This window comes from Oncorhynchus mykiss, chromosome 17 (assembly GCF_057628025.1).
Source record: "Oncorhynchus mykiss isolate SJ-2025 chromosome 17, ASM5762802v1, whole genome shotgun sequence".
Classification (NCBI taxonomy): Eukaryota; Metazoa; Chordata; class Actinopteri; order Salmoniformes; family Salmonidae; genus Oncorhynchus; species Oncorhynchus mykiss.
Window position 1 is genome coordinate 48,599,847 of NC_143038.1, and position 22,345 is coordinate 48,622,191.

Sequence of the window (22,345 nt, forward strand, 5' to 3'; positions counted from 1 at the left end):
TAAACGAGTGAAATAGATAATAAACAAACGTGAAATAAACAATGAACAGTAAACAGTACACTCAGAAAAGTTCCAAAGAAATAGCGACATTTCAACTCTCATTTTATGGCTATCTACAGTGTTGTAGCAATGTGCAAATAGTAGCCAATGCAAATGTAGCCATATATTTCCTGTGACACTTCACAAAGATACAATCAGACTACATTAGTATCTTTGATTGAGTGGAGTGTAGTTAAAATAATAATCATGATCTTGTGCGAATGTAATCTTAATGGAAACGGAATGAGATTCTCTCCACCTACTTATAATATGTGACTGCGAAAAGGCAGGTGTTTTCATAACTTTCATTACCACATGGTAAGATTAATCCAGTATTGTACTATACTATTCTTACTACGGAAAACATCAATGTACACTGTTATTGAAATGTAAATCATTTGTAGTAAATCAATACATTTAGCTACAAGTGATTTGTGATTAGCATGTCACGCATTACGTCATACGCAACGTGCCCCTGCAATTTGGACTAGAAACCCCCAAGCGCGAACCTGCCAACGCCCGCGCAGAGACAGAGAGGAGACGGTACGGAAAATCACTTTTTTCATCAATAATTTCCCCCCGAAGAGTGGTTAAAAACTGTTATTACTAGCATGTCACTATCAACGTATGTATCTGCTTGTTTACTTAATTGGAGATAAAATGCTTCATTTTGTCAATCTCATTCAACAACAGCATCCGCTTGCCAGCCAGTCTACTGCAAACTAACGTTACTAGCTAGCAGCAGAGGAAGCTGAGAGCAAGCTAGGTCAACGGTAATCATTCATTTTCAATTAAATATTATATTTAAATGAGCTAACCGGTATGACAGGGTTCATATGAAAACAAATAACGTTATTATGTATTTCTTCATCATTGACCGATCGCACTGTTGCTAACTGTTAACTTGGATAACTAAGTAGCTCGAATGGCGATGGTTGCTCACTGCTGAAAACTGCCAGGGAGAGTAACGTTACTGAGAAAGCCGGGAAGGAAAACTAAACGATGGTAGCCAGAACACAATGTTTAATTATTTCAAGACATTGTAGTTTGTAAATGTAACGTTAATATTACCTAGGAGTGTTATTCTTTTGCAAATTGTTGTGATTGTCGAACATTTCCCTATCAATGTGATAAAATTGTCACCAAACAGATTAGGCCATCGACTAGTACGATCCGTTACGTTATTTAGCTCGTATGTTGTTATTACCAAGCTACCAGGACATTATTCATCAGTTACCCAGCTAAGAAGTTAAGGTTGACATTCGGCCAATGTTTTGATGATGCTGCATTCCTGTGAAGTCCGGATGTTGAATCCGCACTAAAATTGATTGCATAGCTAAATAATCCAATAATGTTGGATGTTGCAATAAAACAGACGGCGACTGACCTTCCATGCTAATTATCCAGACCAATTCTAATCAAGGTAGTTGGACTTGAGATCCATGCCATAGGAAAGTGTGTGTGGTAAGTTGTCTTGTGTAGAGCTGATTTCCCCTATTACACAGTGCCCTATATAGTCAGTGCTAATAGTAAAGGGATCCAACTGAACATTATTGACTTTCTGTAGTACATTGATTTCATTTGCTTGGTGTACCAGACAGTACAGTGTTGTGCAGTAATAGTAATTTGGCTGTATTTACTAACATGGACCTTTGATTGAAGGGCTGGTTAGCAGTATGTGAGTCTGTGTTTTTCTATGTAGCCAGTAGGAAGGAAACAGGGAGGCTGTGAATGATCACTAAAGCCTTTCAGGGTGAGTAAACCCGGCGTAATACCAGACACCGCCTTGCAGATAGAGCTGGTTTTGGTAGCCTATTACTGCACAGCATTTAACTGTAAGCCCAGAGGAGGAAGTCCCTGAAAACAATTCTACAAGTACATTCTGTGTCCCCTGCTCTCTACATTTTAAAATATGAGTCATTTAGCAGACATTCTTACACAGAGCAAATTACAGTAGTGAGTGCATACATTTGGATACTTTTTTCGTACTGTAGAAGTGCCATTGGTTTGCTAGGAAGGGTAGCCTAATTTCACATTTCTAGAGTTTCTTGCAGATTTTTTTATTACAGTGAACCCTTGCAAATACAAAGGAGTGGGATGGAGAATTTTCTCTTTAGACATTCTTGGAATAGCCGAACACCCGCTAGTATTAGTTGAACATTAGATGTGTTTGTGGCGATGGAGACGCTTTACAGTTGTAGTAATGACTGCATCAGCCTTTATCCACTCATTTGTATTTGTAGGCCAGCCAGCACTCGGAAGCAAGTTCAGCCAGATCAGTGAAATAAGCTTATAGATAAACCCACAGAATCAGTATTGACAGTCAGACAGATTCAGTGTAGTCTTGAGTCCACAGGTGAAAAGTCCACATTGCTTGGTGTTGGTTGGCAACTATTGGAGTTTCCTTTTAACAGTACATTTTATTGGCCTATATCAAATGATGAACAGAAGTGTGTGTGTGTGGAACGCCGGGATCGGGATACGATCCTATGCTCTCACGGGTCTACGTGCACCAAAGATGGTGTCTGTAACCACTAGAAGGCCCAAACCCCAGGCTGTTGTGCCTACTTTGAGTCCATCCGTTTTGACTTGGCCTTGGCAGAATTAGCTGTAGCCGTCTCATGACATCTGCTTTGGTCATGCAGGTCACCCTTCTGGAAGTATGACGATTGTATTAGCTATTAACAGTGTTGATTAGTTATAAATAGACGCTGTCAGTGCAGGGTAAAATATGGGTAGACGGATAGACTGTCAGTGTGGGTCTGTGGGTTCTTCTCGTGCAGACCACCTAAACAGTGCTATCACTCATAACTTGGCATCTGCATCAACTCACCCCAGCCAGTGTCCAGCTGCCTGGAGTCACTGTAGAAAGTGAACACCCTGATCAATCTGCTGTGTGTCCTACTGGACCAGAACGATGGTCAGCACCACATCCTTAGGGTGTTATGGTATGGAAGGATGGGGTCCATCTGTGCATGACCAGTTTGTTTGCACACGCTGTTTCTTTCACTCTTACGCTCTCTTGCTCACTTGAAATATGACTTGCAATGACTTGCAGTCTTGCTTTCTCTCTTCCTCGCTACATTTGTATGCAATTCACAACTAAATGTTTGCCATCATATCTTTGAATACCTTTCTGCCAGAAGTCAAAGAGCTCTGGATGAGTTATCTGTACTGGGGATTGGCATTTGACCTCTTTTGACTGTTTGTGTACTCACACATTTCTTACTCTCGCTCTTATATATATATGAGCTGAAATAAACAGGTGTGGCATATCAAGAAGCTGATTAAACTGCACAATCATTACACAGGTGCACCTTGTGCTAGGGACAGTAAAAAGGCCACTTTAAAAATGTGTAGTTCAGTCATACAACACAATGCCACAAATGTCTCAAGTTTTGAGGGAGTGTGCAATTGGTATGCTGACTGCAGCTGTCCGACTGATGAATCTGAGGAGTACTCATTTTGATTGGCTTGGCCTTGCTCCCCAGTGGTTGGGTCTATGTCCACCCATGGCTGCACCCCTGCCCAGTCATGTGAAATCCATAGATTAGGGCCTAATGAATTTATTTCAATGAACTAATTTCCTTATATGAACTGTACCTCAGTAAAATCTTTGTTGCATTTCATATATTTTTTTGTTCAGTGTAAGTGCTAAAGGTAATGTGTAATACCTGCATTGAACACATGTAATTAGAGCCGATTTGTATAAAACTTTTTTTCCCATAACAATGTGTAATCTGCCTTTTTGGGTGCCAATTATGACCGATTACATTGCAATCCACAAGGAGACTGCGTGGCAGACTGAACACCTGTTACATGAGTGCAGCATCAAAATGAATTATCCTACATTATTTGTCAAACATGACTGGTGTTTGGCCTTCAAAGTATTCACACCCCTTGACTTTTTCCATATTTTGTTACATAGTGGTACATGTGGGTGCAAGGAGCCAAGGTAAGTTGCTAGCTTGCATTAAACTTCTCTTATAAAAAACAATGGATATTTTCATAATCACTAGTTAAATGCACATGGTTGATATTACTAGGTTAACTAGCTTGTCTTGCGTTGCATATAATCAATGCGGTGCCTGTTCAATTATCATCAAATTACAGCCTACTTCAACTCCGCAAATGGGTGAGGATTTAAGAAAAGTGCATTCGTGAAAAAAGCACGATCGTTGCGCAAATGTACCTGATCATAAACATCGAAGCCTTTCTTAAAATCAATGCACAGTAGTACATTAAAAAAACCTGCATATTTAGTTCAAATAAATGAATGTTAGCAGGCAATATTAACTAGGGAAATTGTAACTTCTCTTGCATTCAGTGCAAGCAGTGTCTGTATATGCAGCAGTTTGGGCCTCCTGGCTCGTTGTGAACCTTTCTTGAAACATGATCAATTATTAACTTGGGTCTGGCCTGAAGCTTGTGCTAGCAAACTTGCAACATTGTATAAAATATTCTGGGTGCTCAGTTTCCAGCGCCAGTGAGCTTCGTACAGAAGCAGCAGTAGGCTATTTGCGCAAGGGCTTAAGAAGCAAAGACTTGGGCCTGAGCTCACCAGGGCTGAGTACTGGCACCTCAAACGTTCTACTGCTTGAGCTCCTGTTCCTCTTCTAGAATATTAGCTCAAAAGTATTGTGGAGCTCCTGCACCTAAATATAAACGGTACCAGCACCCAAAAACAGTATCGGAACCTATTTCAGGCCAAGTCAAGCACTGATAAGTAATCAGGTATGCCTATTTTATGACGTTTCCACAGGGTCAGAGCATGAGATTTTTTCGCAGAGTGGTTATCAAAAGGGCTGGAAAGATTTAAAAAATACATTGTGGAACTATTGTAATTCCCAATGGATGTAAAAAGACTTCATTTACTTGCTGTTTGGGGTGAAGAAAACGTTACCTTGAGAAGCTCCAAATGTCATTAGTGGTGGTGCGTTAAGCCAATCAGAAATAGTATCAGATCCCCATATGGGAACTTACTTCTATGTGTGCGCGTCCTTACTCAACATTGACAGGAGAACTCCAAACCAAAGACGGTGACTAAATTGTTGAAACTCGTAAATGGAATGAAATAAACAAACTTGTTTCTCACAACTGTAGCATAGGTTGTGAACTCTGCAAACAATGTGTCCTCTCAGACAATGAAAATGGGAGGACTGGAATAATATTGAATGCATTGAAATGCATTACCAAAGTAACAAACATTGTAGATTAGGAATTAACGGTAAATGTACAACTGGGGGTATATGTTATGGGTAATTGATATACACTAAGAATCAAAGCAAAAAATTCACACGATGCAAATAGTATGGGTAGCCATTTCATTCAAGGGTTTTTATTTTTACTCTTTTCTATGTTGTAGAATAATAGTGAGGACATCAAATCGATGAAAGAGCACATATGGAATCATGTAGTAACCCAGAGTGTTAAAGAATCAAAATATATTTTATATTTGGGATTCTTCAAGGTAGCCACCGTTTGCCTTGATGACAGCTTTGCACACTCTTGGCATTCTCTCAACCAGCTTCACCTGGAATGCTTTCCCAACATTCTTGAAGGAGTTCCCACACATGCTGAGCCCTTGTTGGCTGCTTTTCCATCACTATGTGGTCTACCCCATCTCAATTGGGTTGAGGTCAGGTGATTGTGGAGGCCAGGTCATCTGATGCAGCACTCCATCACTCTCCTTGGTCAAATAGCCCTTACACAATCTGGAGGTGTATTGGGTCATTGTCCTGTTGAAAAACAAATGATAGTCCCACTAAGCCCAAACCAGATGGGATGGCTTATTGCTGCAGAATACTGTGTTAGCCATGCTGGTTAAGTGTGCATTGAATCCTAAATAAATCACTGACCGTGTCACCAGCAAAGCACTTCAACACCATCATCCCACCTCCATGTTTCACGGTGGGAACCACACATGCAGAGATCATCCGTTCACCTACTCTGTGTCTCACAAAGTCACGGCAGTGGAACCAAACATCTCAAATTTGGACTCAACAGACCAAAGGACAGATTTCCATTGGTCTAATGTCCATTATTTGTGTTTCTTGGACCAAGCAAGTTTCTTCTTATTATTGTTGTCCTTTAGTAGTGGTTTCTTTGCAACAATTAGACCATGAAGACCTGATTCATGTAGTCTCCTCTAAACAGTTGATGTCTGTTACTTGAACTTTTAAGCATTTATTTGGACTGCAATTTATGAGGTGCAGTTAACTCTAATGAACTTAGCCTCTACTGCAGAGCTAACTGGGTCTTCCTTTCCTGTGGCGGTCCTCATGAGAGTCAGTTTCATCATAGCGCTTGGTTTTTGCAACTTCAAGAACCTTGCAAGTTTCTTCAAGTGCAATGTTCCGCATTGACTGAACATGTCTTAAAGTAATGATGGACTGTTGTTTTCTTTGCTTATTTGATCTGTCCTTGCCATAATTTGCAGAATTTCTTTCCTTATTAACTTTTAACAAGGCACACCTGTCAGTTGAAATGCATTCTAGGTGACAAACTCACTAAGCTGGTTGAGAGAATGCCAAGAGTGTGCAAAGCTGTCATCAAGGCAAAGGGTGGCTACTTTGAAGAATCTCAAATAAAATATATTTTAATTGAACTTTATTTTTGGTTTCTACATGTCTGTGTTATTTCATGTAGAAAATAGTAAAAAAATAAACACAACCTCTTGCATGAGGAGGTGTCCAAACCTTTGACTGGTACTGTATATTTGTTACTGCTTGTTTTAGTCAATCTCGGTCGACCAACAGCCTAACGACCAAACAGTCGACTAATTGGGGTCAGCCTTAACATTTTATATAGACTTGTCTTTTCTTAACTGAATTTTTAGAGTGTTTCGGTTTTCTAATCAATTTATTTGGTTATTTTGGTTAATGGCCTTGGTGCCCTGGCAGATTGGGAATCTCTTGAAGACCAAATTTCCTCGCCCCTGAGATCACAAAATTCCAGGCCTGGTTGTCTGTGTGAGTGGCCTGCAGTGGCTGGGGACTGACGTCACTATATTATCATTAAATAATATGGTAAATGATGTATGTATACAGACAATGTTTTATTTTATTTAGGCTGATTTCAAATGTGTTGTGCCAATAACATCTGCTATTGTCTAGTACTGTGCGTGGATATGGGTTATTGATTTGCTACTAGATGTTGCTGTGCTAATGATAAAGCATTTAGGCCTCGCTGTCAAATCAATGTCTTAGGTCAGTTTGATCCATTTATATTTATCTATCCCAAAACATGTATAGCTGCAATTGAAAGTATGCCACCCTCTTCTTCCAGGTCAGCCAATCAGATATTTGTCTGCTTGCTGGTTCCTTCCCACTTCCTCTCTGTGGTTACTGATTTCCCCCCAGTAAAACAGACAATTTCTGCGTTATTGCGCCTTTGGTCTTGCTTGTTCTACGGGTAGTAGATTGGTAAAGTGAAGATCAGTGTGAGGTGTGTATTCCGTAGCATCACAAAACCCAGTGTTCTCCTCTCACTGATGGAGCCCATTTCTCCATGCCAGCAGCCCAGCTCTGCTGTATGTGTGAACCTGCACAGCCATGCCTTGTTTGTGTGAATGACACTACTATTTAAATGACCCAAATGTCCTTCTCTCTGTCTATAGTTTTCTCCATTAGGGTCGTTTCTGGAGGTGTAGTTACAGAACAGGCCCCTGTCTCCTCCTATCGCCTCAGATCTAAAAGAATGGGATGAGTGGATTAGAAATATTCCTGAATCTCTATTCAACCCATCTGTCATCTATTGAAGAAATCCCTGTAATGCGGAAGGGTTTGGCCAGGCAAGAGGTTGTTTTACAGACCGGGCCTGCGTCAATCAGCTATGGAACAGGAGATGTGTCTGGGTGTTGACTGTAGTCACTGTTGCACCTCTTAACCAACACTTCTCTTTCACTGAACTGTGATGTGGTCTCTTTGGCTGGATGGTGTGTGTAATGAAAGCATGGTTTATGTAATGAGCAAGTGTGTAATGACAGGGAGAGAAGAGGGTAGTGACACACCTGCATGTGTATTGAGAGCGGTTGTGTGTGGGTAGAGAAATGGAGGGAGATGGTCAGAAGACCCCATGGAAGAGATGTGTAATAGTGACTGTCAGAGCTCGGTCTGTCTCACTGGGTGAACTTCAGCTCATGATTATTCCAACCAGTCTTCTTCCTCATCTCTGATTCTCACGTTCACTCGGGCAGTATGCTGTCACTACCTCAGTCCGCAGTCCAACCATGCTGCTTGGAATGGAGAATGTAAATGGCATGAAGACAACATTTTCATTTTATTTTAGAAACAGAAAAGCGTAGGCCTTGAACAGGGTGCTCATTAGCCTGTAGCTGTCTCCGAGGCTGTCGTTCTGCCGTTGTACCCACTAATCTCTCTTCTGGTTCTTTTACACTCTAGATCTTGAATGAGTAGAGAGGTTTCCAAAGCACAGCTATGCAAACGATCAAGTGTGTTGTGGTGGGTGACGGAGCTGTGGGTAAAACCTGTCTGCTCATCTCCTACACCACAAACAAGTTCCCCTCTGAATATGTACCCACGGTAAGTACCTTAAACACACACCTCTAACCCCTCTCTCTCTCTCTCTCTCTCTCTCTCTCTCCTCCTCTCTCCTCCTCTCTCCTCTCTCTTTCCTGTGTGTCTCTCTCTCCTCTCTCTTTCCTGTGTGTGTCTCTCTCTCTCTCGCGGCTCTCTCTCTCTCGCGGCTCTCTCTCTCTCGCGGCTCTCTCTCTCGCGGCTCTCGCTCTCTCGCGGCTCTCGCTCTCTCTCTCTCTCGCGGCTCTCGCTCTCTCTCTCTCTCGCGGCTCTCGCTCTCTCTCTCTCGCGGCTCTCGCTCTCTCTCTCTCGCGGCTCTCGCTCTCTCTCCCTCTCGCGGCTCTCGCTCTCTCTCTCTCGCGGCTCTCGCTCTCGCTCTCTCTCTCTCGCGGCTCTCGCTCTCTCTCTCTCGCGGCTCTCGCTCTCTCTCTCTCGCGGCTCTCGCTCTCTCGCGGCTCTCGCTCTCTCTCTCTCGCGGCTCTCGCTCCCTCTCTCGCGGCTCTCGCTCCCTCTCTCTCGCGGCTCTCGCTCCCTCTCTCGCGGCTCTCGCTCCCTCTCTCTCGCGGCTCTCGCTCCCTCTCTCTCGCGGCTCTCGCTCCCTCTCTCTCGCGGCTCTCGCTCCCTCTCTCTCGCGGCTCTCGCTCCCTCTCTCTCGCGGCTCTCGCTCCCTCTCTCTCTCGCGGCTCTCGCTCCCTCTCTCTCTCGCGGCTCTCGCTCCCTCTCTCTCTCGCGGCTCTCGCTCCCTCTCTCTCTCGCGGCTCTCGCTCCCTCTCTCTCTCGCGGCTCTCTCTCTCTCGCGGCTCTCTCTCTCTCGCGGCTCTCTCTCTCTCGCGCGGCTCTCTCTCGCGGCTCTCTCTCGCGGCTCTCTCTCTCTCTCGCGGCTCTCTCTCTCTCTCGCGGCTCTCTCTCTCTCTCGCGGCTCTCTCTCTCTCGCGCGGCTCTCTCTCTCTCGCGCGGCTCTCTCTCTCTCGCGCGGCTCTCTCTCGCGGCTCTCTCTCTCTCTCGCGGCTCTCTCTCTCTCGCGGCTCTCTCTCTCTCTCGCGTCTCTCTCTCTCTCTCGCGGCTCTCTCTCTCTCGCGGCTCTCTCTCTCTCTCGCGGCTCTCTCTCTCTCTCGGCTCTCTCTCTCGCGGCTCTCTCTCTCGCGGCTCTCTCTCTCGCGGCTCTCTCTCTCTCTCTCGCGGCTCTCTCTCTCTCTCGCGGCTCTCTCTCTCTCTCTCGCGGCTCTCTCTCTCTCTCTCTCTCTCTCTCGCGGCTCTCTCTCTCTCTCTCGCGGCTCTCTCTCTCTCTCTCGCGGCTCTCTCTCTCTCTCGCGGCTCTCTCTCTCTCTCGCGGCTCTCTCTCTCTCTCGCGGCTCTCTCTCTCTCTCGCGGCTCTCTCTCTCTCGCGGCTCTCTCTCTCTCGCGGCTCTCTCTCTCTCGCGGCTCTCTCTCTCTCTCTCGCGGCTCTCTCTCTCTCTCTCGCGGCTCTCTCTCTCTCTCGCGGCTCTCTCTCTCTCTCTCTCTCGCGGCTCTCTCTCTCTCGCGGCTCTCTCTCTCTCGCGGCTCTCTCTCTCTCGCGGCTCTCTCTCGCTCGCGGCTCTCGCTCTCTCGCGGCTCTCGCTCTCTCGCGGCTCTCGCTCTCTCGCGGCTCTCGGTCTCTCGCGGCTCTCGCTCTCTCGCGGCTCTCGCTCTCTCGCGGCTCTCGCTCTCTCGCGGCTCTCGCTCTCTCGCGGCTCGCGGCTCTCGCTCTCTCTCTCTCGCGGCTCTCGCTCTCTCTCTCTCGCGGCTCTCGCTCTCTCTCTCTCTCTCGCGGCTCTCTCTCTCTCTCTCGGCTCTCTCTCTCTCTCTCTCGCGGCTCTCTCTCTCTCTCGCGGCTCTCTCTCTCTCTCGCGGCTCTCTCTCTCTCTCGCGGCTCTCTCTCGCTCTCTCTCTCTCGCGGCTCTCTCTCTCTCGCGGCTCTCTCTCTCTCGCTCCCGGCTCTCTCTCGCTCGCGGCTCTCGCTCGCTCGCGGCTCTCGCTCGCTCGCGGCTCTCGCTCTCTCGCGGCTCTCGCTCTCTCGCGGCTCTCGCTCTCTCGCGGCTCTCGCGGCTCTCTCTCTCGCGGCTCTCGCTCTCTCTCTCTCTCTCGCGGCTCTCTCTCTCTCTCTCGCGGCTCTCGCTCTCTCTCTCGCGGCTCTCGCTCTCTCTCTCTCGCGGCTCTCGCTCTCTCTCGCGGCTCTCGCTCTCTCTCTCTCTCTCGCGGCTCTCGCTCTCTCGCGGCTCTCGCTCTCTCTCTCTCTCGCGGCTCTCGCTCTCTCTCTCGCGGCTCTCGCTCTCTCTCTCTCGCGGCTCTCTCTCTCTCTCGCGGCTCTCTCTCTCTCGCGGCTCTCTCTCTCTCTCGCGGCTCTCTCTCTCTCTCTCTCGCGGCTCTCTCTCTCTCTCTCTCGCGGCTCTCGCTCTCTCTCTCTCGCGGCTCTCGCTCTCTCTCTCTCGCGGCTCTCGCTCTCTCTCGCGCCCCCGTCTCTCTCGCGCCCCCGTCTCTCTCGCGCCCCCGTCTCTCTCGCGCCCCCGTCTCTCTCGCTCCCCCGTCTCATGTGTCTCTGTGTGTTGCAGGTGTTTGACAACTATGCTGTAACTGTAATGATAGGAGGGGAGCCCTACACCCTGGGCTTGTTTGACACTGCAGGTACAGTCTACACTGGATTCAAATCAAATATTTAAAATGTGTGTCATTGCTATTTTAGATTAGGGTGTGTCCTGGTCTCTATAAAGTGGAGAGTTTTGGCTCTGCCTCAGTCTGATCAAAGACACCCTGCCTTCTCTGGATGGCCTGCCAATGTCCCCTAGTGTGTCGGTGTACACATGGAAGTGCATGTTCCATGTGTGTGTAGGCTAACGTTGTGTGTTCTCTCTCTCCCCCCAGGTCAGGAGGACTACGACAGGTTACGACCTCTGAGTTATCCTCAGACAGATGTCTTCCTCGTCTGTTTCTCCGTCGTTTCCCCCTCCTCCTTCGAAAATGTCAAAGAAAAGGTTGGCCTTCTCTTCCTTCCATCTGCTGCTGCCTCTCTTCCAGTCTCCTCCCCGTATCACTCACACACTCTCTAACCCGTGTATTCCAGTGGGTTCCAGAGATCACCCACCACTGTCCAAAGACCCCGTTCCTGTTGGTGGGGACTCAGATAGATCTGCGAGACGACCCGTCCACCATAGAGAAGCTGGCCAAGAACAAACAGAAGCCCATCACTCTTGAGACGGCAGAGAAACTGGCCAAAGACCTCAAGGCAGTCAAATATGTTGAGTGCTCAGCCCTCACGCAGGTAAGACCACACACACTGTTGTGCAACCTCACACACACGCACACACACAGTCCCCACACATGTATGAGCGAAGAGAGACACATGCTACACGCCCCCAGCCAAGCACATGCAAGTCCCTACCACAAACACGTTAGAACATCATCAGAGTCACACATCACACATCTTCACCATCCTGAAATCACACAGGACACTTGCAGCTAAGTTTTCTCTCTCGTCTCTGGTCAGCTGAAGTGAGCGGACATTAAGAAATGCACCATTTTGTTTCAATGCTACATATCATCTGTCAAGGCTCAAAGAAACAAGAAAGTGGATGGAGAACGGTACAGAGTGTTGGTCCACGGACTGGCTGCGTGTTCTGATCTGTGTTGTATCCTGACCTTTATGGCAGGAGGTACTAGTGCCCTGAAACCTCAATGTGTCTGGTTCAAGTCCCACTCTGGCTGTTCCCTGTGAATCAGTAGAGGAACCTACTAAACCCACCTCCATCTGTGGATTGAAATAAAAAGTTGAATGTTTCAACTAATTCAACTGGTTAAATCGATGAGTGTTTTATTCTTAGCCAGTCTTATGTTTATTATACATTATTGACTGAGTTCCCAGCCAGTTTCAAAGCTGCAAAAAGGTGTTTTTGAGGCTACTGTCAGATAAGCACATTCTTTTTCAGAAATTGTTAATAGCTTCTCCAATAAGTGACCGTACTTCATATATAAAATGAGGAGATGAATGTGCTTATGTATTGATATGATAGTATATTTCGTTACTATTTCTTAAAATGTGAAAATATGGGTTTTAATTGCTAGCAGTCGTGCCTGTATGTCAGTTACACAGTAGCAACTTGAACTACATCAAGGTAATAGATTTCAGGCATTCACAGCTTACATTTTTCAATGCATTTTGTCTTATTTTACAGTTAAATTAACCCTGCATTGTTATACAGTCTCAGGTGTGCTTACAGGGTACAGGAGCTGTAAATGACAAAGCAATATTGTTTAATACTAACTTAGTATTAAACAATATAACTTTGCATAATATTTACAATATTATGCAAATATTTTGAGTAGACTTTGCTATTGTCTTTTTCACCATAAATCACTGCGCCAATTAAGCCCAGTGTGTGCCAATTAAGCCCAGTGTGTGCCAATTAAGCCCAGTGTGTGCCAATTAAGCCCAGTGTGTGCCAATTAAGCCCAGTTTGCATTGAAACATGGGGTAGTGTGCTTCTCTAATATTCAATGAGCGTAAATGTTATTTTTGTTCAGATTTGGAAACCTCTGTAGTCCAAGACTTGTGTGATATCAGGGCTAGAATACCTCCAAGTGGTGGACCAATGGGAGCAGAATTATTTAAACACATTTTTAGCTGAATTCCTGGTGATTTTACAGTCTATTTTGACCAAAAACAAAAATCTGGCCTGTTGCCGACCACAGTCATAAGAAATGGGAAAACTGAAGGAGTACAGCGATCACCTCCCTCTCATACATCTTGTGCCCTATGGTGTTACTCGGTGGGAGTCGAGGGCTTTACTGTAACGGAAACCATGGGACCTAGTGGATCATAACTGTGGCCAAGTTTAGGTCTCCCTCCCCAACCCCATCTTGTGTCTCTTCCTCTCCTGCGCTGCCCTGGCGTCCTGCCCCCGTCCTTCCTCTCTCTAGACCAGCTTCCTCTGCCGTAAGAGCTGCTGATGCAATATCCTGTTTCCTGTGTGACTGTTCTGCTTGTCAGTCAGATGTTGCCCTAACCACCCGTCCTGGGTCAGATGTTATTTGCTCCTGATAGTGAAGGTTGGGACAGGGGGGTAAGGTCATTTGATCCTAGATCTGTGGGTCAGGGAAACTTCTATCTCAAACGCTTCAGCTCCGATCTCGCAGGGCAGTATCTCCATAGTCTAGAGGCTTCCTCATCTCCTCTACCAACTTTAGCTATCTTCCAGTCCTCTTTAGTCTCCTTGTGCTCTGTTGTTAGATTTTCTATACAATGTTGCACTTACTTTCCCTCTCTACCCTCTCCCTCTCTACCCTCTCCCTCTCTACCCTCTCCCTCTCTACCCTCCCTCTGTATTTCCCCTCTGTTTCCCTATCCTATTTTCTTCTCTGCTCATCTCAACCCTTTTTTTCTATGTGTGCTGTGCTAACTGTTGTCGTTTTCTCCCCTCCCCTTTGTCGTTATAGCGAGGGCTGAAGAATGTATTTGATGAAGCTATCCTAGCCGCCCTAGAGCCACCAGAGACGCAAAGAAAGAGGAAGTGCTGTATATTCTAATGTCTTTCTCTCCTTGTCTGCTGCTTACTTTTAGTTTAAACCCAACCAACCACCTCTTCAAGCTATCCCCTGTATCCACTTCCCCTTTACGACAGTGTTACTTAATATTGAGTGTTACTGACTCTTCCTTCCCTCCCCTTTTTGTTTACTTGTCCTCATGGCCTTACTGTGCCTGAAGGACTGTGTCCGTTGCTCTTGGGTTTTCTCAGATCTATCAGTGCTGACTTTGGGTTCGGTTAATCACATCACTTATCCTCTCAGGGCAAATCTCAAATGACACCCTATTACCCATAGTGGACCAAGTAGTGTACTTTGTGGGAATTAGGATGTGATTTGAGACACGGCCCATGTGTCTTCTTCTTTGGTTAGTGTTTCTCCTTCTGTTATGGTGTTTGGAGTGTCCAGAGTTAAGGGAGTGTCTGATTTACTTGACTCCACAGCATTGTAATTTAAGCACCAATTCTAGGAGCCTCCATGATTCCTAATGTTGTGTTTTTTGTACTACTGCTGGTGTATGACGAGACTGAGGTGTGACCGTGGTGACATTTAGGGCTGTCAAGTGCCAGAGCCACAGATGGAGAGTTTGGCCATCCTGGTTTCAACTGAAAAGCACACCAGTGCTATTAGATAATGTCGCGGAAGCCATGTTGGCACCTTTTGGGCAGTGTGGACTGATGACCGACTGTTGAACTTTAAAGCCAAACTTACAAAGGGAAGCAATGGAATTAGAGCCAGAACCCAGTAGCAGCATCACTGGACCCAAACTCTCTCTCTGTTCCACTCTGTTATGCTCCATTGCTGCAGTTCATATCTAGCCATCTTGGGAGTTTAAAAAGATTAAAAGCTAATATAATTGTGTGGAATTATTTGTGAAATGAATGAATAAAGGACTACTAAAATTGCTATCCTTTTACTCTGCCTCTCCTTTCCTTCCTCTATCTATGGGGACAGCTGGATAGCAGCTCAGTAGTGCTCAGTCCTCTGGCCACACAGCCTCCAAGACCAGTATGATATAGAGCCTAAACTCTGGTTTTCAAATATAAGTCTTGCCATAGGTTTTCTGTGGGGTTTCTAGAGATTCCCCGAACAGAGGGATACATGGGTTTCCTGCTCTGCTCATCTGTATTGTACGACTCTCACATGACATGGCCCAAGGCATTCCTTCCAATCCTCAGCTGCTCTAACTGTGTGTGTTCTGCTCTGACTAATTACATGTTGATCTGCAGACGCCATGGGAGGTTCTGGCTAACAGTAGGGTCTTTAGTGATCAGGGTAAACCTGTGTGTCTTTCTCAACACCTTTTTGACTTTAGTGGTCAGACTTTGGTTGTTTATACTTGAATCCCCTTGGGCCCTGTGTGTGTGTCTCTGAGCCCATGTCCTCTCGTACCTCCACTTTCTTGTTTGCCCGGCCTTTGTTTTGAACGCTCACTGCCCGATCCCACTTCACTTTGACATGAATCAATGCAGGTAGTATTACTATTTTCCTTTGTTGATAATATCCCCAGTTGTCTTTGTTCATTTCCAACCCTCTATGAGAATGAAGTATCCTGAGTTTTTATTTCCTTTTATGTCTAATGCTATGGTTTAGTTTGCACTTGATCTTTTAACCCCTTTGTGTTCTATTAAGTTGAATGCCCTTTTATTAAGCCTGTGTGTGTTGCCCTTTCATTGAGCCTGTGTGTGTGTGTTGCCCCTTCATTGAGCCTGTGTGTGTGTTGCCCCTTCATTGAGCCTGTGTGTGTGTGTTGCCCCTTCATTGAGCCTGTGTGTGCGTGTGTTGCCCCTTCATTGAGCCTGTGTGTGCGTGTGTTGCCCTTTCATTGAGCCTGTGTGTGTGTGTGTTGCCCTTTCATTGAGCCTGTGTGTGTGTGTGTGGCCCCTTCATTGAGCCTGTGTGTGTGTGTGTGTTGCCCTTTCATTGAGCCTGTGTGTGTGTGTGTGTTGCCCTTTCATTGAGCCTGTGTGTGTGTGTTGCCCTTTCATTGAGCCTGTGTGTGTGTGTGGCCCCTTCATTGAGCCTGTGTGTGTGTGTGTGGCCCCTTCATTGAGCCTGTGTGTGTGTGTGTGTGTGGCCCCTTCATTGAGCCTGTGTGTGTGTGTGTGTGTGTGTGTGTGTTGATCTTTCATTGAGCCTGTGTGTGTGTGTGTGTGTGTTGCCCCTTTATTGAGCCTGTGTGTGTGTTGAGCCTTCATTGAGCCTGTGTGTTTTGTTTTTATCCACAGAAAGGCCTAAAGAATGTGTTTGATGAGGCGATACTGGCTGCGCTGGAGCCTCCCGAGCCCAAGAAGAAACGCAAATGTGTGCTGCTATGAATGACCCCAACTCTCACACACATGTACACCCTCCCCCTTCACCCCCCCCCATCCCCTCCCTTGCTCTGCTAAGGCTGATTGACAGCCATGCACTCTGAAGCGAAGTATAGGAACAAACAAAAGTTTCAGATTAGACTCTGCAAAAAGGAGCGATGACTTGCTCCATCCCTGTGTTCAACCAGCGGACCAACGGGAAGAGAGGCACAGAAGAGAACCTAACCCAGCTTGTAACCGTGACTACCATGGCCACACTCCCGTTCCAGTTACAACAGTCAGAGCTTTCAGATGGACAGAGCGAGACGGGTGCATCTCACTAGGCTCAGGTTGATTTCTCTCATTTGTTTCCCTTTCTCTACACTGGTCTCCAAGTAAATTGTTAGCAAAGGGAATATGATGGATGCCTACTGGGCATTGTCTTTAAACATCAGTGAAGATGAAAGGGAAGGAGACAAGGAGAGGCAGTAACTATAGTCTATTGAGATTCAGCCCTGTACTCAAGGAGAAGGCCAAAACATGCCCCCTTTTACTCTCCAAAGGGTTTGAACCTTCCAGGTGGTTAGATAACACAGGCTGTCATACAGGTGAGATAAGCTGTTGTAGGGTTGACGTAAGCTGTTAAGGTGTCATAACCGCTCATTGGTGATAGGACAGCAGGCTGATTTAAAGTATGACATTTATACTGTCTTTGACAGCTTTCTCTGTCAGTGGTGTTGATTTGGCTCTGAGCCACCTAGCTCCTGTGCACTTCTGATAGACCTATGCTCCGCCTTCAAATGAAATGGCTCAGAGTGACAGCTTGACACGCTGCTGTATTATTAAGCTCCACCCCTCATGACGAGTACATCAAGCGCCCAATCCCGCTGCTCCACCTCCAACACCACCTGATGAAGCAAAGTAGCCATTTTTTGTTTGTTTTCTTTGCCAAAGTCTCCCCTCCCTTCCTAGTGACAGAACAGTCTGCCATTTTTAATGATCAATCCCAAATTATCCCCCACCAGCTGGGCTCTTTAGTAAATCCAAATCAAGTAGATGGGGAAATATTTTATGACCATACTGCTTATACCGATCCAAATCCTTTCAGAACTGTACTGTAGGGGAAAAGGTTAGAGTAGACTAGACTGGCATTACTGAAGAACTAAAGGCATCCTGTTGCGATGGGTCTTGATGCAGGAATTGGCCTTTTGAAGCAGGGAACTTAAACAGTGTTAGCAGAAGAAGTGGTTGCCAGGGACCAAGGGAGAGTTAGCTGAACTTTGTCTCAACGTTATGGTAACCATAGAACTATTAGTGAAGCTGACTTGTTCTAAGCAACGTTCTGTTGTGTGTAGACCGGTGGCCATATTTTGTCCCATTTGGATGAATGAATTGATGCTTATAGCATCAGAATTCTGTGCCTTTCTCAGTGTTCTATATTGTCATGCTGCGATGGCAATGCTATTTTGCTGCCATGCTAGGTGTACCTCCTAATAAATCTGTGGTATGAGGGACTGTGTCGGTTCTATTACTTGTAATTCTGTGGTGGTAACGTTGGGGTAATGCCTGTAGGTGAGCCCCTGGTCTCCTCTGCGGTCAAAGGTAAACAGAGGTAAACAGATTTAATAATAATGTAAGCTGGCACATGCGTCAATGTAGGCTCCAGATGTTTTACCATCATCTGTTTTTATTTTTTTATTTTACAAAGGTTACTTCCTGTCCTTTTACACTTAGGGTCCGGAACTCAGCTGAACTCTTGACACACCAGCTACAAACACCAATGACCTCCAATGACAGGGAATGTCTGTCAACCCTGGATTGTGATTGGTTGGTAGACACTGGTGGCTCCGAGGTTGGGTTGACGTCCAGACCAAGTTAACATTATTGTTATTATAACTGTTGTTGTTTTGGTGCGAAACCAAATGCTTTGTCTTACGTCTCTGTTCTTTGTATATGCATTCTTTGAAACAAATATTAAACTTATACCTTAATTGCCTTTACTCCTTTTCCTTGGCCATTCTTATTCATCAGGCAGTTTACCGAATTATTGAGGTGGTGCTCAAGGGACAAATGCACTACATGACCAAAAGTATGTGGACACCGGCTCGTCGAGCATCTCATTCCAAAATCATGGGTATTAATATGGAGTTGGTCCCCCTTTGCTGCTATAACAGCCTCCACTCTTCTGGGAAGGCTTTCCACTAGATGTTGGAACTTTCCTGCCGCGACTTGCTTCCATTCAACCACAAGAGAATTAGTGAGGTCGGGCACTGATGTTAGGCGATTAGGCCTGACTCAGTCGGCGTTCCAATTCATCCCCAAGGTGTTCGATGGGGTTGAGGTCAGGGCTCTATGCGGGCCAGTCAAATTCTTACACCGATCTCGTCAAACGATTTCTGTATGGACCTCTCTGCACGGGGGCATTGTCATGCTGAAACAGGAAAGGGCCTCCTCCTCCAAACTTTACAGTTGGCACTATGCATTGGGACAGATAGCGTGCTCCTGTCATCCCCCAAACCCAGAGTCGTCCGTTGGGCTGCCAGATGGTGAAGTGTGATTCATCACTCCAGAGAATGCGTTTCCACTGCTCCAGAGTCCAATGATGTCCTTGTCTCATCACGCGACTCCTGTGGCGTGCCGGGCGCAGTGCGCACTAACCAAGGTTGCCAGGTGCACGGTGTTTCCTCCGACACATTGGTGCGGCTGGCTTCCGGGTTGGATGCGTGCTGTGTTAAGAAGCAGTGCGGCTTGGTTGGGTTATGTATCGGAGGACCCCCACCACCACCACACACACACGAAGGTGGAGATCCTTCTGCCTTGGATAACTACCGATTTCCAAGTTAGAGTCCCTGGCCAACTCTCATCTATTTGAACTTCTCATTCTAATGAGCAACCGTTTTAGACCAGGACATAGCACTGGTTTTAGACCAGGACATAGCACTGTACCCGGTTCTAGACCAGCACATAGCTCTGTTTCAGCGGTTACACTCGTCTTAGATGATGTGCTCTGTTGTTTAGATCATAAAAGTCATTGTGCTGCACTATTTATTGACCTGTCGAAGGCATTTGATACGGTTGACCATTTCTTACTTGTTCCAAGGTTGTTTGAAAGAGTCCGAGATCAGTCATCTTCCCATTGTTTCCAGAACTAACGGGCAGGACCCATTGTGTGCTTACTGACTGTATCAAATCTAGTTTCCTCAATATTATGAAAGGTGTGCTGCAGGAGTCGGTTTTGGTGGGCCCTGTTCTCTTAACTACTTAGACCAATATTATTGGTCTATCTTATGTTAATGTTCACAGGGTTCCCTTGTAAATGACACCCTGGTCTCAATGGTGACCCGCCTTGTAGAAATAAAAGTGAAATAAAAAATACCCTCCCGTCCCGTCCCTGATACAGTTGAAGTCGGAAGTTTACATACACCTTAGCCAAATACATTTAAACCCAGTTTTTCACAATTCCTGACATTTAATCCAAGTAAAAATTCCATGTTTTAGGTCAGTTAAGATCACCACTTTATGAATGTGAAATAACAATACAGAGAATGATTTATTTCTTTCAGCTTTTATTTCTTTCATCACATTCCCAGTGGGTCAGAAGTTTACATACACTCAATTAGTATTTGGTAGCATTTGCCTTTAAATTGTTTAACTTGGGTCAAATGTTTCGGGTAGCCTTCCACAAGCTTCCCACAATAAGTTGGGTAAATGTTGGGCCATTCCTCCTGACAGAGCTGGTGTAACTGAGTCAGGTTTGTAGGCCTCCTTGCTCACACACGTTTTTTCAGTTCTGCCCACAAATTTTCTATAGGTTTGAGGTCAGGGCTTTGTGATGGTCACTCCAATACCTTGACTTTGTTGTCCTTAAGCCATTTTGCCACAACTTTGAAAGTATGCTTGGGGTCATTGTCCATTTGGAAGACCCATTTGCGACCAAGCTTTAACTTCTTGAGATGTTGCTTCAACATATCCATATAATTTTCCTACCTCATGATGCCATCTATTTTGTGCACCAGTCCCTCCTGCAGCAAAGCGGCAAAGCGCCCCCACATGATGCTGCCACCCCTGTGCCTCCCGGTTGGGATGGTGTTCTTCGGCTTGCGAGTCTCCCCATTTTTCCTCCAAACAGTTCAAGTTTTGTTTCATCGGACCAGAGGACGTTTCTCCAAAAAGTATGATCTTTGTCCCCATGTGCAGTTGCAAACCGTAGTCTGGCTTTTTTATGGAGGTTTTGGAGCAGTGGCTTCTTCGTTGCTGAGCGACCTTTCAGGTTATGTTGATATAGGACTCGTTTTACTGTGGATATAGATACTTTTGTACCTGTTTCCTCCAGCATCTTCACAAGGTCCTTTGCTGTTGTTCTGGGATTGATTTGCACTTTTCGCACCAAAGTACATTAATCTCTAGGAGACAGAAATAATCTGTCTGTAAACAATTGTTGGAAAAATGACTTGTGTCATGCCCAAAGTAGATGTCCTAACTGACTTGCCAAAATATATAGTTTGTTGACAAGAAATTTGTGGAGTGGTTGAAAAACGAGTTTTAATGACACTTATGTTAGAGTATGTAAACTTCCGACTTCAACTGTACATGTGTAAATATTGTGCTGTCATCTGTGCCTTCCATTATTATACTGTACTTATAAGATGTTTATTATTTTCTACTGAGCCATTTACTTTTTTAGCATTTCATTTCTTATTGTTGCATCGTCAAGAAGGAACCTGCAAGTCTGTAAGTGTTTAGTTTGGACGGTGCATGGGTATGCTGTACATCCCATGAATACATCTAAGTGTTTAGTTTGGACGGTGCATGGGTATGCTGTACATCCCATGAATACATCTGTAAGTGTTTAGTTTGGACGGTGCATGGGTATGCTGTACATCCCATGAATACATCTGTGTTTAGTTTGGACGGTGCATGGGTATGCTGTACATCCCATGAATACATCTGTGTTTAGTTTGGACGGTGCATGGGTATCCTGTACATCCCATGAATACATCTGTGTTTAGTTTGGATGGTGCATGGGTATGCTGTACATCCCATGAATACATCTGTAAGTGTTTAGTTTGGACGGTGCATGGGTATGCTGTACATCCCATGAATACATCTGTGTTTAGTTTGGACGGTGCATGGGTATCCTGTACATCCCATGAATACATCTGTGTTTAGTTTGGATGGTGCATGGGTATGCTGTACATCCCATGAATACATCTGTAAGTGTTTAGTTTGGACGGTGCATGGGTATGCTGTACATCCCATGAATACATCTGTGTTTAGTTTGGACGGTGCATGGGTATCCTGTACATCCCATGAATACATCTGTAAGTGTTTAGTTTGGACGGTGCATGGGTATGCTGTACATCCCATGAATACATCTGTAAGTGTTTAGTTTGCACGGTGCATGGGTATCCTGTACATCCCATGAATACATCTGTAAGTGTTTAGTTTGGACGGTGCATGGGTATCCTGTACATCCCATGAATACATCTGTAAGTGTTTAGTTTGGACGGTGCATGGGTATCCTGTACATCCCATGAATACATCTGTAAGTGTTTAGTTTGGACGGTGCATGGGTATCCTGTACATCCCATGAATACATCTGTAAGTGTTTAGTTTGGATGGTGCATGGGTATCCTGTACATCCCATGAATACATCTGTGTTTAGTTTGGACGGTGCATGGGTATCCTGTACATCCCATGAATACATCTGTAAGTGTTTAGTTTGGATGGTGCATGGGTATGCTGTACATCCCATGAATACATCTGTGTTTAGTTTGGACGGTGCATGGGTATCCTGTACATCCCATGAATACATCTGTAAGTGTTTAGTTTGGACGGTGCATGGGTATGCTGTACATCCCATGAATACATCTGTAAGTGTTTAGTTTGGATGGTGCATGGGTATCCTGTACATCCCATGAATACATCTGTAAGTGTTTAGTT

General features: G+C 45.5%; 1 protein-coding gene across 6 annotated transcripts; it reads left to right on the forward strand.

Moving 5' to 3' along the window:
- Positions 1-491: 491 nt before the first annotated feature.
- Positions 492-18,402, forward strand: LOC110494396 (cell division control protein 42 homolog). 6 transcript variants are annotated; one of them, XM_036950448.2, is made up of 7 exons: positions 506-582; positions 733-812; positions 8,442-8,582; positions 11,147-11,219; positions 11,457-11,566; positions 11,656-11,853; positions 16,340-18,402. In XM_036950448.2, the coding sequence occupies exons 3-7, from the start codon at positions 8,478-8,480 to the stop codon at positions 16,427-16,429; spliced, it is 576 nt and encodes a 191-aa protein (XP_036806343.1). In that variant the 5' UTR covers positions 506-582; positions 733-812; positions 8,442-8,477; the 3' UTR covers positions 16,430-18,402. The 6 variants fall into 6 exon arrangements, with proteins under 6 accessions (XP_036806342.1, XP_036806344.1, XP_036806343.1 ...); XM_090204305.1 differs by lacking the exon at positions 16,340-18,402 and adding an exon at positions 14,025-15,017 and having other exon boundaries at positions 524-582; XM_036950447.2 differs by lacking the exon at positions 733-812 and having other exon boundaries at positions 492-582.
- The last annotated feature ends 3,943 nt before the right edge of the window (positions 18,403-22,345 follow it).